The sequence below is a fragment of the Typopeltis vanoorti genome, chromosome 3 (assembly GCF_054136105.1).
Source record: "Typopeltis vanoorti isolate ZY-2024b chromosome 3, IOZ_Tvanoo_1.0, whole genome shotgun sequence".
Classification (NCBI taxonomy): domain Eukaryota; kingdom Metazoa; phylum Arthropoda; class Arachnida; order Uropygi; family Thelyphonidae; genus Typopeltis; species Typopeltis vanoorti.
This window is the reverse complement of record NC_143551.1, coordinates 163910382-163926207: the sequence shown is the minus strand read 5'-3', so window position 1 is coordinate 163926207 and position 15826 is coordinate 163910382. Positions and strand designations below refer to the sequence as shown.

At 36.4% G+C, this 15826-nt stretch overlaps 1 protein-coding gene across 3 annotated transcripts in view; it reads right to left on the bottom strand.

Annotated features, from left to right (window-relative positions):
• mRF1 (mitochondrial translation release factor 1) overlaps positions 1–15826 on the bottom strand; it is a 159453-nt gene that overhangs the window by 13862 nt on the left and 129765 nt on the right. For all 3 annotated transcript variants that reach the window (XM_090416175.1, XM_090416176.1, XM_090416177.1), the window contains exon 6: positions 10265–10401. In XM_090416175.1, the coding sequence (XP_090272301.1) occupies positions 10265–10401 (137 nt within the window). The remainder of the gene's footprint in view (positions 1–10264; positions 10402–15826) is intronic.

The window sequence follows — 15826 nt, the reverse complement described above, 5'->3', positions numbered from 1 at the left end:
TCCCATGAATTTTGCTTAGCTAGTTTCACAGTGCTTAGCTTTCTTACATTTTTCTCTATATTTCTAAGAGCACAAGCTGACTTACTTTCCAGGAACTACCTATATGCTTTCTTCTTTTCCTTGACTGCCTCTTTAACTTCCTGAATCCATCATGGAATTCTGATTTTTCTATCCTTACAAACAGCCTCACCACAGGCCTCTCTGACTGAATCAATTAATGTTTTCTTCAGGGTTTGCCAGTGAATCCTCAAGGTTTGGTTCTTATTTTCAAACTCTTTCATTTTTTCTTCAATGATTGTGTATTTGGGTCCACAGTTCACCTCTGAAAACTGCTCAGCTCTGATTCATTTTAAAATTTTCTTACACACTCTTCTTTTAAATATGAAATTCAATTTTATTCAGCTTAAAACTAGATAGTGATCCCTTCCTATTTCAAATGCTCTGTATGCTCTTGTGTCCTGAACCATTGGAAAAACATTGCTATCAACATAGTCAATGAGACTTTGCTTATATTGTGCATCTTCTCTCCATGTGAATTTGTGCACATTTTTATGTTGGAACATGGTATTAGTAATAACTAATCCATGTCCTAAACAGAAATCCAGAAGGCATTTATATTATTAGCTTTGCACTTTTCTCCAAATTTTCCCAAAGCATTTCTATATATCTAATCATTTCCCACTCTGATATTTAGATCTCCAACAAGGACCAACTTTTCCTTTTCATTGTGCCAGCGACCTTCTCTAATGCATCAAAAAATTTATCAATTTCTTCCTTGGTAGAACCTTCTGTAGAACCATAAGCATAAATAAGTCTCATTGTCCAGTTCCCCATTCTGATATTTGTCCACATCACTTTACTTGATAATGCCTACCATTCAAGAGATTATCCTCATATTTAGTGTTGAATACTATAGCTACTCCCTCTTTTCCCTGATTGTTATTGCCTGAATATAACATCTTGTATTTGTAGCTTAGAAACACCTCACCTGTTTTTGTTTTCTTTGTTTGGTCACACCTATTATGTCTATCTGGTAAAAAAATAATAAAAAATCAGCCAATGCCTTTTTGTTCCCATATAGGGAGTAGGCGAGGCCATTTTAGTCCTATCTAACTTTTGGATACTGAGTGGGTAGTTCAATCTCCACTGGTAGCGAATCAGAAATAGCTGGCCCAAGGCTATCACTAATGAATCGGTATTCAGTGAAGAAGGCGGCTAACAGGTGCCGCCATTTCGTGATTACTAACCCTAACACAATATTTTTAATGTCTGAAAATAGTATGGGGTTGACAGCCAATTCTCTTGAGTTTGTGGGACAAAAAACCTCCAAGTTTCTGGGAGTAAAAACCCGCTTTCTCATGCCAGAGATCGACTAACTCGGGAACTGGTCGAAAAAAGGCTTAGAAAATGTTCCTCTGGCCAGTGACTAGATTTGAACACAAGTCTCTTTCTTCGTGCGGCCAAGTGTCGCAGAGTACAAATGCCACTTCTACTGAGCTAAAGGCCACTTGCTACTCCCCCCCCCCCATTGTGAAGTTCCCTACATTTATATATATATATATATATAAAAAAATATTCTGTCCATTTCAAATCTCTGATAAAAAAAATTGTGCACTTAAAAAATCAGACATAATGTTTATGTCTGATTTACAAAAGAAATTATAAAACTATTCGATTTCGTAATACATTCTGGATATTTCGTATGTCAAAATAAATTTTACAGCCAAGTAGAAGGAACAGCCATGGGAAGTCCTCTTTCTCCTGCTTTAGCCAACCTTTATTCAGAACATTTAAAAAAAGTCCTCCTCATCTATTTTCCCTCAACTATCTTTTTGGGTAAGATATGTAGATGACATCTTTACTATTTGGTATCACAGCAAAAACTCTTTACCTTCTTTTTTAAACAGTATTAATTCCTTGCATCATTGTATAAAGTTTACTATGGAAATAGAAGAAAACAACCAGTTATCTTTTTTAGACGTTCTCCTCATCCGTTCACCTTCAAATATTCTTAAAACTACAGTATACAGGAAACCTACGTTCACAGGTCGTTATATTCTTAAAGAATCAGCCCATCATCCATGTCAAAAAACAGGAATTATAAAATGCCTCATCAGAAGAGCCAAAACTAATTGTTCTACTTTTGATTATCTACAGAAAGAACTTTCTACTATCCAACAACACATGAAACTCAATGGCTTTTCTGAAAACAAGTACTCAACATCTCAATTCTTATAATCCTCCACAAAACAACAAAGTTTCAATACGTCGAGTGCCTATTCCTTATATTTCTGGTATTTCAGAACCTATCGCAAGAATTTTAAAGAAATATGATTTAACAGCTACTTATTCACCTATTAACAAATTGTCTTCTCATTTTCCTTCTCCTAAAGACAAACACTCAACTTTATCTCTTCCTGGAGTTTATCAAATTCCTTGCAACTGTGATCTCTCCTATTTTGGACAGACTGGACGTTCTCTTGAAAAAAGAATCCAAGAACATCAATCCTCCATTCTTCACAACAAACCAAAAAAGTCTGGATTGGCTCAACACGGGATTGAAACTGACCACAGCATCTTTTGGTCCAGGACTTGCCTCTTACATATATCCCGTTATAGGTTTGAACGTTTGTTCAAGGAAAGCGTGGAGGCCTTGCTCCATCATCCCAACCTGAATCGTAATGACTGTATATCTATATCAAAAATCTGGGAAAGTCTAATCAAGATTACTCATTAATTTTTTTTTTTCAATCATGTCTCTACTTCAAAATATTCTGTTTCATGCTTAGTGATATAACATCACGCGCCGTGTTCTATTTTTAACAATCTATTGTTAATATTCTAACTTGTATTATTTAAAACTGTTCTTGTAATACCACTGAGGATGGTCTGCTATTTCCAGACCGAAATATTAGATTAATTAAATATCTTTCTTGAGTTTACGTGCATATATCATTCACTGACATTTTTGATTTAATAAAGTCAACCCCCCAATCCTGATATCTTTGAATTATTCAAATTTACTATGTATGCAGATTACTTTACTTGGCAAAGAATAATCTACAAACAGATTAATGGTGCTGCACTTAATGGTGTTAACTATTTAGTTAACTTTTACATACATACTTTTAGAACCAAATACTTAGCACGGATGCTTTTAAACCCTTAGTATTGTTACACTTCATCGATGATACATTTGCCATTTGGTCCCATGAAGAATACACTTTTAATTCTTTTGTAACTTACCTTAATATGTTTACATGGGGCAATCGGAACTCTCTCAGATTGCCACCCTAACCATCTGGTGGAGCAAGAGAAAACACCATGCTCTGTGGTAATTTCATGCTAACTATAAGTGGATGTGTTGCATATCAGGATGGTTATTCGCTTGTAACAAAATCTTCATGAGATGGGGATTAGCATTTGTTTTAGAATATATCAGAAAACAGTAATCAAGGAGAATGCTATATTTGGTTGGTATATTCGAATTACTATCCATCCATATGTTCACTGGACATCCACAAATGCTGTAGTCACTCCGATGCTCAGTGGTGTGTCACACCAGGCCTCGCCATGCAGACCTGTTGCATACTTTTCTGGAGGCTTGAGCCATCTGAGAATGGAAAATATATGGGGAGAGAAAGAACAGGTGTGAATAGAAATACTTTCAATACTGGCAAATGAGTTATTAACATGTTCGCTGCCACGGTACTCGGGCATAGTTTGTTCCCGTACGGCAAGCAATTTCACTTCTTCAAGGTCAGTATGGGTAATTTCGTTGCCAGTGGTAATCGATATACGAGTATATTCATAGTTAGATTGTGTGGCTTATATATCATCTACGAGTATACACACTTTTGCTGCTAGCTCCACAAGCCAAGCATTTTCACTTCTTCAAGGTCAGTATGGGTAATCTCGTTGCCGGCGGTAGCATCATACGAGTATATTCGTAGGTGGCTTGTGAGGCTCATATACCAATTATGAGTATACTCGTAATTGGCAGCGAACATGTTAATAATGTTCATCTATGATGTGTGCGTATGCAAGTCCTATGTAAGTTGTTGGGTGGAACAAATAACATGTGGGCCCATAAACTCTCAACATGCATATGTGCATTTATGATGACATAATTAAAAAATTACACCTCTGTACACCCCTTGAGGGTACATGGCAGGAATTTGATGATGATGATGATGATGATAATTAAAAAATATATATATATATAAGGAGAAGGTAAGCATGTTTGCAAATCATAAATAGAAAAAAAATTCCAATAAACAGTCACTGTATGCATTTGGTAGTTCAGTGAATGACTACATGGAGGAGCTAATCCAATGAACGAAAGTTTATCAAGTGATTTGTAGGAATACACATGGGTTGATAGCGCAGCAAATTATTTTGAAAAATTTGTTATGTGTATTTATTCCTTTGTTTTATTTATATTTCACTATTTTTTTCTAAGAATTTTCTTTTATTCACTGGTGAATAATCAGTGAATCAGTAAACACTTTTTATGTAATAAAAGATATGTAAATAATTTCCAATCATCATCTGAATTATCCACCCTTATGTGAATCCTTTCTTTCTTTCTTAATCTTTCCCTCTTTTACCTTTACAGTGTCGAGGGATTCTATTCCTTATAACCACAACTGTTATACAAGGATAAGGTGGTTGGTCCTATGTCTGTAGAGGCATTATGTTCTCAAGTGCGATTTGCCTGCCTGCTTGTGGTCGGAAAAACACTGCAGTCCATACCCAAGACCAGCTAACTTGGCTATGTCTGAGAAAGATCCTAAGCTCCTATTCGATTCCCAGGACACTCCTGTCCTGGAAATCGAACCCGGGACACTCCTTTCCCAGGCATATGGTTGCGAAGCATATAACCACTCAGCTAACTGTGCAGACTATGTAAATAATGCAAATTAAATTTTTTTTGGTGAGCAGCTGCTCTCTTCTGTCTTATTAATAACAAATATCTTGCACGTGCTAATATTTTGGTGCATATCAGCCACTTTGTATAATAGATAGAATAATTCGTTTGTATTCAGGAACAGATGAATTTTTACTACATCTATTCTTTACAAAGACTGGAATAAAAATGTTCCCATAGCGTGAAAAAAAAATCTCTAAAAGAAACTATACTGCAGAAGTAAGAAAAACAAGTAGTTTTATTATATCATTAAATACAGTACAGAGACATACGCAGTCTATGTTTAGCAATAAAAGATAGACAACTGGAGTGAGACTTCATAATGAAAAACATTCCCTTTCCATAAACACATGCTGCATGCATTCAAGCAAAACCTCTTTAAAATTTCAATTGCAGAAAATATATGTAGCAATTGTTTATTGTAATGGTCATTGGCTACCCAGAAAGCACACAATTTATGTAACGCAAATAAAGATGCATAATGTGTGTGTGTGTGTGTGTGTGTGTGTGTGTGTGTGTGTGTGTGTGTGTGTGTGTTCATGAACAGATGAATTTTTACTATGTCTGTTCTTTACAAAGACTGGAATAAAAATGTTCGGTTAAATATTCATGAACTAGCAAATAATAAATTTAGTTTAATCCTTTATCCAAGTGTGAGCAAAGAAAGTTTGTGCCTGAAAATATCTTCAGGACTGAATATGGTGTTGTACTACCTTACTGGGGTAAGGTAGTACAACACCGGGCAACTCGTAGCAAAGGTGGACCAAGCTAACTTCACTCCTATCCCAGTATCTCCCATAATGCAAAACACATCTCCTTGCGGATATGTATAATGTTATGCATTAAGCCACTACCCAGAGACTAGTTTCGACCTTTATTGAGGTCTCTTCAGTGGGAGCCAGACCCAGAGGTGGAGATACCAAGCAGAAGCAATAGCGAGGTCATCCTTACCTATAGGAGTTGCCAAAAGGTGTGCCACCTTTTTTTATTAAATTACTTTGTTTGCTCACACTTGGATGAAGGATTAAACTAAATTTATTATAGTCTAACCAAGTGAAAAATAAACTTTCATGAACTACCAAAGTTTACATAATTGAAATTTTTTTACACTATCTTTTTCCATTTGTGGAAAGCCAACACACACGCTGTATAAATACCCACATCATCATCCACACCAACATGGCACACACACACACACGTACGTGTGTGTGTGCTGTTGGTGTGGATGATGATGTGGGTATTTATACAGCCATCTTCCTGTCTGGAAAACCAACACACACACACACACACACACAGGAAGATGGCTGTATAAATACCCACATCATCATCCACACCAACAGTATGGAATCCTAAAAACATTTACACACAGAGCCAGGGCTATTTGTTCTAATGATGCAGTCATTTCCATAACTCAACTATCTTCACCATACTTTCTTGGCCAATAGCTACAGCTTTGATAGAACAGATAAAATATATTGCCTCTCCACCAATTCCTCCCCAAAACATACCTCTATTCCTATTACATACACTGCTCGGAAAAAAGTCAATGGTCAACATAGTGTGAGGAACAAACAGCCATGGGGGGGGGGGTGCTTTAATAAGATGTAGGACCTTATTTCACACTGTGATGAATGCAGCAATTCTATACCGCATACTTTCTACAAGCATCCAATAGTGATCAATGAGAATTTAATTTCTGACCATTCTTCCTGTAGGCATGTAATGAGGCCCTGGATTATTGTGGGGCAGATGTCTCTTGATCTCACCCGATGCTTCAGTTCATCCCACAAATGTTTAGTAGGGTTGAGATCAGGGATCTGTGGAGGCCACTTAAGTGGTGATGTTCATGTCCACAAACCATGCAGCTACAGCAGCAGCAGTCTTATGACCTGGTGCAATGCCTTGCTGAAAGATACAATGGTCAGTTCTGTAGAAACACCTTTGTAGAACCACAAAGTAGGAAGCAATTTACAGTCCAGTCCAGAATGTTCATGCCTCTAGGATTTCAATGTTCGTGACACCACAAATGGAGGTCCATGACCAAATCAGGAAAAACAGGACCATACCATCACACCACTTCCAAATTTCATAGTTGGAATTATGCACTCTGGTAAGAGACATTCACCGGACATCCACCACACCCGTCCATCGATGCTCCATGACACAGCTTTCCAAGCTGCCACATCCCACTATACATGCTCTTTGCACCACTGGGGATGATGCAGCATGTTGGTTTGGGTAATGTGGAGCTTGCATACTTTGTTCCTAACATGGAAATTTATGTTGAGAGCCTCAGTTCTGAATGTTTTTGTGCAGATTCATATTCCAGTCAATGTCTGGAACTCTACATTCAATGTGCCAGTTGACGAATGGCAGTGTTTACATATTATCCTTCATAGCACCCTTTGTCATTTGGTGAGTGCGGTAGGTCATCCACTGCAGATAGCACTAACATATAACTCCCTGCACTTACATCCAAGTATGGTATCACTGACCATTGAAGTGGGAAGGCACAATTTGTCAACAATTTGCCGAACTGATAGGCAAATGGCATCATATCACAGTGCCTCTTTTAAACTTTGTCAGTTCCCTTCTCGCAGCAATTTCATCCAAACACAGATGCACTGACTTGAGAGCATCATATTCCTCCAATTTATACCTGATACAAATACATGAGGGAATATCTGTTGACTTCTTTCCAAGAAGCATATATCTAAGGTACATCTAAAATGACACCCAAAGTAGGAATAAAATATAAACTTCACACAACTTCCTGACCACATGTCAGATTATCAACTTTGGTTCTGTTATCCTAAGGACAAATTATCTTCTACTATATACTGGAGTGTATGAAGTTCTCTATATGGTGGAAGATAGTTTGTCCTCAGGACAGCAGACCAGAGTTGATAATCTAACACGTGGTCAGAGACTATGACTATGAGACAGCCCATGTGAACAGACAGGAAGATCTGTTAACATCTGCCTTTTGAGAATTTAAATACATTTGTTAGCATTGTTATGGCAAGTCAAGACTGGCAGAATACGCTTTGAACACCCCTTCACACAGAATTGAATGGAAGAAAACTTATGTGCTTTAAAGAAGTCATTATAGGTCAGAAGGACTATATTTTTAGTCATCAGTACCTATGAAACATTCTTCAAATCTTGACACATAGGGCTGCATTAATCTGACAAAAATTTGGGAGACTCTAATTTTAAGATCAACTCCTACTCAAGTAATTCTTCTTTTATTGTACATTAGAGGGCATTAAGTTAGGACTTAAGATCTTTTGTCCATTACAATTTGAATTGTTTCACTCACTGTCGCATGTAAACTTAATATGATGTTTTGCATCTGAAGATGATGGTTTGAAATCCAGTGAAATATAAGTCAGTTAATAAACATCCTTTTATTAATTTGATGTTATAATACCATTAAAATTAAAGGAAGTCATGGAACCTAAAGAAGTCTAATAGGAAAAGGATTTTTGAGATGTGGTATTACAGAAGACAAGACTTCAGACAGAGATCTCATATACTGAAAGGAGAACAAATGGATGGGTGCTAGAAAGAATCAGTAGGACTTAAAGACTCCTTAATGGTATTGACAGAAAACAGCTGAAATACTTTGGAGAAATTGCAAGAATATAAGGAGAAATTCTTAAATTGGTAATAAAAGGTAAAGTTCCTAGAAAAAGAGAACATGGAAGATCCTCCATGAGATGGAGGGATGGTGTGTCTGTAGTGAGTGATCTTCAGTGGGGTGAAGCCTCAAGAAAAGCATAAAACAGGACCATCTGGCAGGTACTGGTGTGACACATCACTAAGGAGTGGATTGACCATATGGCATCTAATGATATGGGTGAGGTAAAGATCAAGAGTGTATTATGAAATCTCCAAAAATGACTTAATTAGTAAGAAATGTAGACACAAAAATAAAAAAATAAAAAAATAATGATTTAAATGGGGAAAAAATCAGAGTTCAAAATATTTGATTAAATTAAGAGTGGATGAACTAAATAATAAATTTATACAACGAGGTTGCTTAGTAGGACTATTTATGGCAAACATTCAGGCAGACCACAAGACAAGTTTGCAGAAGAGGAAAGTTTTTGGAAAGAAAGAAACTTAGCAGCATCATCATCTGAAACTAGATAATTGAACTTCAATGAAAGTGGACAATAAAATATTTCTTGTATCTGTACACATTATTTTTTTGATTGAACCATGGAGGGAGAAGAGAAGAGGATAATCTCAAAAAGAGGAAATTCTACGTAGGATAATCAATATATAGGGATATTAGGGTCAATGTATATATAAATACATCACCGAGAATAAAAGAGTGAAAGATTGCGTAACCAAAAAAGTAACTTGATTAGAAATTAAGGAAATGATAATTAAGCTTCTGTTTGGAAGAAAGGTGTGGTTAAAAAGATTTCAGATGGATGTAACTGAGACCATGTGAGGTGGATCTGAAGATGTTGACAGCTTTTAATTTTTTTCTTCATGAATCCTTGTTTTTATGCTTTCATAAGTAAGCTGATGATGTGTATGGTATGTGTGATATGGGATGAGATGAAAATACAGAATCTAATTATGATTGACTTCTTATTACTGCATATACAAAAAAAATTTCCTCAATTTCTCAACAAATCATGACAGTGCCGCCTTGCCACATTAGTACTATGGACTGGAAAATCCCATAGTAATACTTCAAGAAGTTTTCAAGAATGACTACAGGAAATCCATATATATAAGTTATAGACTGTGGAACAAGTTTATAGGTACATTGGTGAACCCTTAATAAGGAGAAATGCTGGACTTTCCACAGCATTTACTGTAATCCAAAAGACCAGTCACAATGCATGATAAAGAGAAAAATAGAAAACCGGTATTTTGCTCAATGATACATTCCTCAACTATAGGATTTCAATATTTTACAATATTTTATCATTTATTATATGAGACTGGAATCAAGAGAAATTGTGGAATTAACCCCCCTCCCCCCTTACATGAATTCTAACCATGAAAAATTGTAAATGTAACATACATTAATACCACAGTTTAGCATAAGGGTAAACTACTTCAGAAACCTTGCTCTAGAGACCAAATATGAAACTTTTTCATGCCACTTCAGACTTCCAATAAACAGAGTACTGTTCTCACATTGAGTGACTAAATTCATCTCCCACTTAAAGACATTCATAAGCATCCATCCATCCATTCATGTGGATTTAAATTCCCCACCTTGGTTGAAAAGCAGATATGCTATTTGTTCAGTCAACCTGGATAACTAATTTATAAACACTTTAAAAACCATAATGCTTGCTTTACCTGATCTTTTCGATTTGAATTCCTTTTGTTAATTTGTTTATCCAACAGCTGATTATAAATTCTTGCTCGTAGTGTCTTCATTGCTAATTCTCTATTTAAATGTTGTGATCTTTCTCTCTGGCATTCAGCTGAAATACCTAAAAAAATTATTAAAAGGAAGAAAAAAAATATATATATATATATATCCATTATTTTATATCAAACAAGCAAACAATTTCTGCCTTGAAAACTACAAAAAAGAATTTTTAAAGGGCACTACAGCTTATTAAGAAACCATTAAATTACAAATACAGGGTAGTTCAAAATTAAATATATATATATATATATACTTAAAATATACATATTTCATGAACTTACCACTATAGTGGATGAATTGCTATAATGAATAAATTCCTGTGGTCCAATGAGATCTGTTACAGTGAGAACTGATGATACTAAGATTAAAAATAACTGTAGCCATTCAAATCTATGCCTGTTTCTTTTTTCTTTCTTTTTAAAAAATTCACTTTAGTTTTGGTTATTAATGATAGAGAAGAGATCCACAAATTGTGGCAAAAATTTACCATTTTTGCAAATAACTATGGTAATCATCCATAATTTTTCAGATACTTAACCAGATAACATATGAATCAGTGAGCAATATATGGATAAAATGATTCAAATCTAAATGTGAACAACAGGACTGAGTAGATTTATGCATGTTTTGCTGTTTTATTTATTTTCCAGCATCTTCAGGACTAATAAACAAGAACATAAAAAGAATTAACAAACATTTATACAAGATCAACATATCTGTAGTTTCTAACATGTTATTACATTATCACTGCATCTTTGTCATGTATCAAGTGGCATCTATCACACAATCTGTCATTTTTTCAATCTGCCCTTATGTGGTTAGAGTTACTATGTAACAGAATAATCTCTGTCAGCTGAAATGTTTGCTTCTAATAATTTTCTCTGAATGAGATGTAGCATTATTTTAGTTTATCTCAATTTTACAGCATCACATGGTAGCAATTCTGCTACCATGTGATGCTGTAAAATCTCTAGTGAAAAATTAAATTAATTTAATTTTTTGCAAGAGATTTTACAAAGGCCCCTTTTTCCTAGAAAACAAGAACCATTTTTTCCCCTTTCCTGCACTCTCTGGAGAGGATCATGAATTCCCTTATTTTCTTTCTCTTGACCTCACATTATATCTCATTTGAATGTATCCTTCTCTCTCTCGGTATTAACTAACCTATTGTCTTTCTTGGGATATCATTGGATTCCTTAGTTCTGATGTCATCTATGTCATGATTTATGAATCTGCGATAGTTGTTTGCAGTTACATCCGCTAAGGTGAGATTCTTACCATCATCCATTTTGTCGGTGCATCTGTATTCAAATTTCTTCCTCCTATAGATGGCGTTTTTTACCTTACTACTAGTTTGTTTTGATCCTCTCACATTTTTATTCCTAGAGCATTCAGCACCTCCAAATAGGGGATCTCCTTTCTTTCAATGTCCTTTAGTCCTATATCTGTCTGGAGGGGGGGGGGGGGGTTCTGGATCCTTCTTATCCTGAAATTTAAAGTTTACTGGGAAAAGTTTCTCAAGAATCTCATATAGACATGATGCACTCCTTCCTAACTTCTCTCCCCCCACTTTTTTTTTTTATTAGCTTTTTGTTCAAGAAGAACTAAGTTCCCTGGTCTTAGGTCCTTGTATTTCCTTTACGAATTCTTTATTTACGAATTTTTTCGTAAATAAAGTTTATTTACGAATTCTCTCATCCTTTGAAGCTGCTCCTACTGAATTATGCAATAATCCTGTGGGGCAATTTGTTCCTCTCAATCAAGACATTTAAATATTCATCAATGTCTGAGAATTCAGAATTGACATGGGTGTGCCCCCAATTCAGTGAGGAAATTTGGCTCAAACCCATATAAGACTAAGGCAGGTGCCTCTCTGATTGCAGAGTGAATCGTCATTCTGCACGCGAATAAGGTGTCAGGTAGATAAGTGTCCAGTTTGACACCCTGCTATCAGCTAATTTGGCAAGTGTATGCTTTAGTGTCTTGTTTAATCTCTCACACATCCCATTTCCCAGGGGATGATAGGGGTGGTGAATAATTTTTTTATTTTGAGTAATTTACACAGCTGCAACATAAGCTCAGCCATAAAGTTTGCACAAAAGTGTGTGGGGCATCCCATATCTGAATATTATTAACTTAAAGAATTTGGTTGCTATGGATTTTGCCATCTGATCTTTCATGGCTGTTGCCTCAGAAAATCTCAAAAACATGTCAATAACTACAAGTATATACCTGTTTCCTTTCAAAGTAGTAGGTAGGGGCCCGATTATACCAATTGCCACTGCTTGAAAGGGCCAGACTGGGACAGGGAAAGGTTGTAACAGTGTCTTTCGCCCAAAGGTGGATATTTCTGACAAGTGACAGGAGGATATATATGTGATGACATCGCCTCTCATTCCCTTCCAAAGATACCTGCCATTTATTCGGTGCCAAGTCTTATCAAACCCCTGATGTCTGGCCAGGTCTGAGTCATGGAACGTATAAAGTACCCATGGTATCATGACTGTTGAGACCAGGATTTTTTCTCTCATTTTCCTACAACTTCCTGCCTGGATAAGAGTAGTCCGTCTTCATCGATGTGTGGAGTTGTGAGGAATAAAAATTCTTCAGAAAGTTGTTCGCCTCTCTTTACTTTGTCATAAACATAGACAGGGTCCCTTTTCTGAGTCTCAACAATAAGGGACTTCTGCCCGTTTTGAAGGTAAGGAAGTTTATTTTCAATTCTCTCTATTTCTTCAATTTTATTGATGTGGATAGTATTATTGTCTTCTTCTGCAGGGTCTTCTTGGTCTGAGTGCAGGAATCTTGGTCAAGAAAAAGTTCAAAGAATCATAAGCACCTTGTTGCTCATCCCCCCCCCCCAATCTAAATTTTATTCCCTTTTTTGTTAGCTTAACTATTGGTTCCATCTCAACCTTTTGAACAATTTGGATTGAACTTCCTATAGAAGTTTATCATCCCGATGTATTGGCAAACTTGCCTCACAGTCCTTGGGATTCTGGTCTCAAGAATGGCACTCACATTTGTCTGAATGGGGACTATCTCAGCCTCACTGATCCTATGACCGAAATACTTTACTTCTCTCAGGAAAAACTGACACTTTGAGCATTTTAATGATAGCTTTGCTCTGTTTAATCTTGTCAGGACACATATCAGAATTTCTTTGTGTGTTCTAATATCCTTTGAATATATTAGCAGATCATCCTGAAAACAGATAACCCCCCTTCCCTAGTATGTCAGAAAGAACTGTGTTCATTAGTGAATGGAAGGACATTGCAGAATTTCTTGCACCTTGAGGAAGTCTATAAAGTTGGTATTTCTGCCATCTGGTCATATAAAGGAAAAGTACTTCCTGTCCTCCTTCCTTAGGAGGATTTGATAATAACCTGAGTTTAGATCTAGTTTTGAAAAATATTTAGCACCCTCTAGGCCTAGCAACATTTCTTCTATTTTGCATAGTGGGAAGTCAATTGGTTTTGTAACCTTGTTCACTTCCCTGAGATCCAATACGAATCTCAAACACCCATTGGGCTTTTCCACTAATATAAATGGGCTGTTTCATTGAGAGTTTAACCTTTCAATGATCCCTGCCTTCTCATAGTCCTGCAATAGTTTCTGCAGTTGTTCCATGTGTTTCATTGGAATCTGATATTGTTTCACATGAACAGGAGTTGTCGTGGTGATTTGAACAGCATGCTCAATTATGTCAGTGCAGGATAAGGATGTAATTTCTTCTGTGAAGATCCTTGGGAAGTGTTGGAAGACTGTACAAAAAAATTGCTCTATTTCTTTCCTTTCATCTTCTGAAGCGGCCAGGCTAGTGGCACTGTCTAGTATGGTGTCCCTCCAATTACCATCTCCTTTATTTGACCTCATTATTTCAATCTCTAGATTCTCACTTATCCCCACTTCTCTCCTGAGACCCCTTATGCTCAGATTTAAGACTAGGATGGCATTCTATCCCCCAAAGTGAGATCATGCCCTCGGCAAAATTGCATATGAATTGATATCTCTCCAAAAAATCGAGACTTACGATAACCTGATCGCTTGTGTCGAGATTTCATGGAGGACAATGAGTTCATTCATGTGAGACACTAAGGAAAGCAGGGGATAGTGAGTATCACATTTATCTTTGTTGTGGTGGAGAACTCGGATTTTGCTATTCCCATTGTGATCGAACTTGTCAACCTAATGATATCATTCGGGTCCAATCTTAGAAAACAGTGACCAAGAAATAACTGAAATGTGATCTCCTGTATCCAACAGAACCTCACTAGGGAGCATTCTCGATCAGGCCTTGCACGATTGTCAAAGGATTCTTACCCTTTCTGGTCACCGCTGCAACACTTTGCAGATTATATGACTCAGGGTCTTCTGCATTATCATGAATTCTCGAAAGCTCAGGATATGCAATCTGATTTACAAACTGACATTTCTTTTTCGAGCTATTTCCAAAATTCTCCCTTTATTTTTCTTTCCTTTTGTTCTGTCTTTTTTATCTCGCACCAATTTATCATGATTCTATCTTATGTCCCCTAATCATTCAGACATTCAATTCAGTCTCTGCAGCAATTGTCTTTGATGTAGCTCTACCTCCAGTTTAATGAGACCCTTCAATTGTCTGAACTGATAATTCCTTCCGATCTTAAAAGGTTTCTCATTTGCATCTTTAAAATCAATGCGATTCAAATCCCCTTTATATTTGATGCCTGCCCCTTCATTCTTTGCATGTTTGCTTTTAGGGTTTATAGATTCCTCCCTAATTCTTAGGTTATCTTTGGGGGAACTGACTCGTTCCAAGAGGCTCACTTGTTCAAGAGCAGAAGAGGGATAAATTTCTCCCGGCCTCTCTTCTTTTTTCTCAACTAATTGGCAACATTCCTCTAAATTCCTGGCCTTTTTCTTATATGCCATCTCTCTTAGCTCACTTCTTACTCCTGACCTAAACAGCTGAAATACCCAAATGGGGCATTTCATCTCCCGATACCTTAAATCACTGGCTAAATTCAGTAATTTATTACAGTAATCTGATATGCTTTCATTATCCCCTTGTACACACTTTAATAGTCTCCAAAGATTTGGACCCACACTTCTGGCTTTGGAATATTGGGATATCAGAGTATCCTTAAACTTTGTATATTCCAAGGTGTTCCTTGGTACAGGGGAAGAATTCAAAAAATTCTTGGCCCTGTCAACCAGTTTATTTCTGAAGAGAATCAATAACTGGAAGTCTCCCTATTTTTCTCAACTCTTCAATGAACCCAAAATATGAATGTATATCTTCATTATCATCTCCAGAGAATGATGGAATAACAAGGTGAGGATTTACAGTCCTAAAGAACTCCTTGACACATCATGTTCGTACTAGTAAGGTCACAATCGGTATTCTCAATATTCACTGCTTACAAAAATTCTAAATTCTAACTACCTGATCTCTTGCCAAAACTATCTCAAATCCACTTTATTCGACTTTAATTATGTGGATA